Here is a 1,416-nt window from a genome sequence, read left to right on the forward strand (position 1 = left end):
AAAAAAAAAAAACCCAGCTGATTCTGTGGGGGCAGGTGGGAGGAACAATGATTTCCCATGGAATGACCTTCATGAATTTTCTTACTAAAACAATATGACACACACAGAGGATATTGATCCTCATTAAAGCCATGGTAATGTCTAGAGTTCAGTAACTCACCAGAGTGTTTTGTGCTGTGGGATCACTTTTCATTGTCAAACCAAGCGACATGTTGACTGCAAAACCTGGCGCTGTATTTGAAGCATTATATGTTTGTTAAAATGCTCATGAAAAAAAATGTGATCATTTGAAAACAAGTTTAACTGATGACTGCAAATTACCAGGAGTAAAGGACCTCCCCTGACATGACAATTATTTGATTTTTTTTTAAATCTCTTCTAAGATGTCTGAAGGACATACCGTAGGTGATATATTAATCAAAGCATCTTAGTATATGACATATGAATTGTTTGTGTTTATTATTTGATTCAATTCAGTTCATGTCCAAAGATCTAAATATTTGAGAAATACTTCTTGACAAAGTTTCAGGACAGCATATCTAGATATTTAGAAATGAATGGTTAACTACCTTGAAATAGTATATCCTGGCAGTTTTGAGGAGAGGTTGTGCACCTGTATATCTTCCCTCTTCCATTTTGTGAAAACTGTTCAAGCGGAGCGCTGATGAGCAAACTAAGGAAATAAATCCAGACAGTCTGTGTAAGTAAACTACAGTTTACTCTTTCTGTTAATAAATATTTGATACTTGATTCTGTTTTATTTCCAGGCATGCACCTAACAAAAATTTAAAAGAAAAGAAAAACAGTAATAATCTCAAACAGCAAATGTTTAAGGCAACTGCAACCAACATTGATAACAACAGTTCATATTGTGACTTACTCTGATTGTCTCTGAACTACCTGATATCCAAAACCAGCAGCAGAGTTACTCAGGGTCTTCCAAGCCATAGGATCAATATTGAAACCAAGTGCAGCATTTAACACTGAGGAATAATGAACACAAATCTTTAAAATCACTGTAAAAAAAGATAACATTATTATTATTACACTACTAATCATAATGACATTTCGGAAACTGTTTACGCTGTGTTAGTCTAATTTCATTCTACCTGTCGAGTACCAGAGTGTTTCTTTCATTACCACTAGAGTGCACTAGAGTAAGACAATTTAAAGGTAGTAACTTTTCACTTATAAAACTTTAATGTGGAGCCCATTTTGTTTGTTTGCTCTGTCCCGTTCGGTACTTTAGCAATCAGAATTATTGTCTGAAGGTCAATGGATTTATTTTTCCAAGTGGGTCAGTATGGCTTTGCCATATTGGTCCACTTGATTGATCTTTATTATTAACATTATTATTATTGATTTATTTATTTTATTTTAAGTTATTATAGACTGGACAGAGATGAATGGAGGCTA

General features: G+C 33.9%; 1 protein-coding gene across 1 annotated transcript in view; it reads right to left on the reverse strand.

Moving 5' to 3' along the window:
- Positions 1-1,410, reverse strand: part of LOC102313665 (integrin alpha-M) — a 12,354-nt gene extending 10,944 nt beyond the window's left edge. The window contains exons 1-2 of the mRNA XM_042217068.1: positions 881-1,410; positions 570-673 (exon numbers count right to left, since the gene is read on the reverse strand). Coding sequence (XP_042073002.1) covers positions 570-673; positions 881-1,059 — 283 coding nt within the window. The 5' untranslated portion in view covers positions 1,060-1,410. The remainder of the gene's footprint in view (positions 1-569; positions 674-880) is intronic.
- Between the last annotated feature and the right edge of the window lie 6 nt (positions 1,411-1,416).

The sequence above is a fragment of the Haplochromis burtoni genome, unplaced genomic scaffold (assembly GCF_018398535.1).
Source record: "Haplochromis burtoni strain Fernald_Lab_line unplaced genomic scaffold, NCSU_Asbu1 Contig_1569, whole genome shotgun sequence".
In the NCBI taxonomy this organism is placed as follows: domain Eukaryota; kingdom Metazoa; phylum Chordata; class Actinopteri; order Cichliformes; family Cichlidae; genus Haplochromis; species Haplochromis burtoni.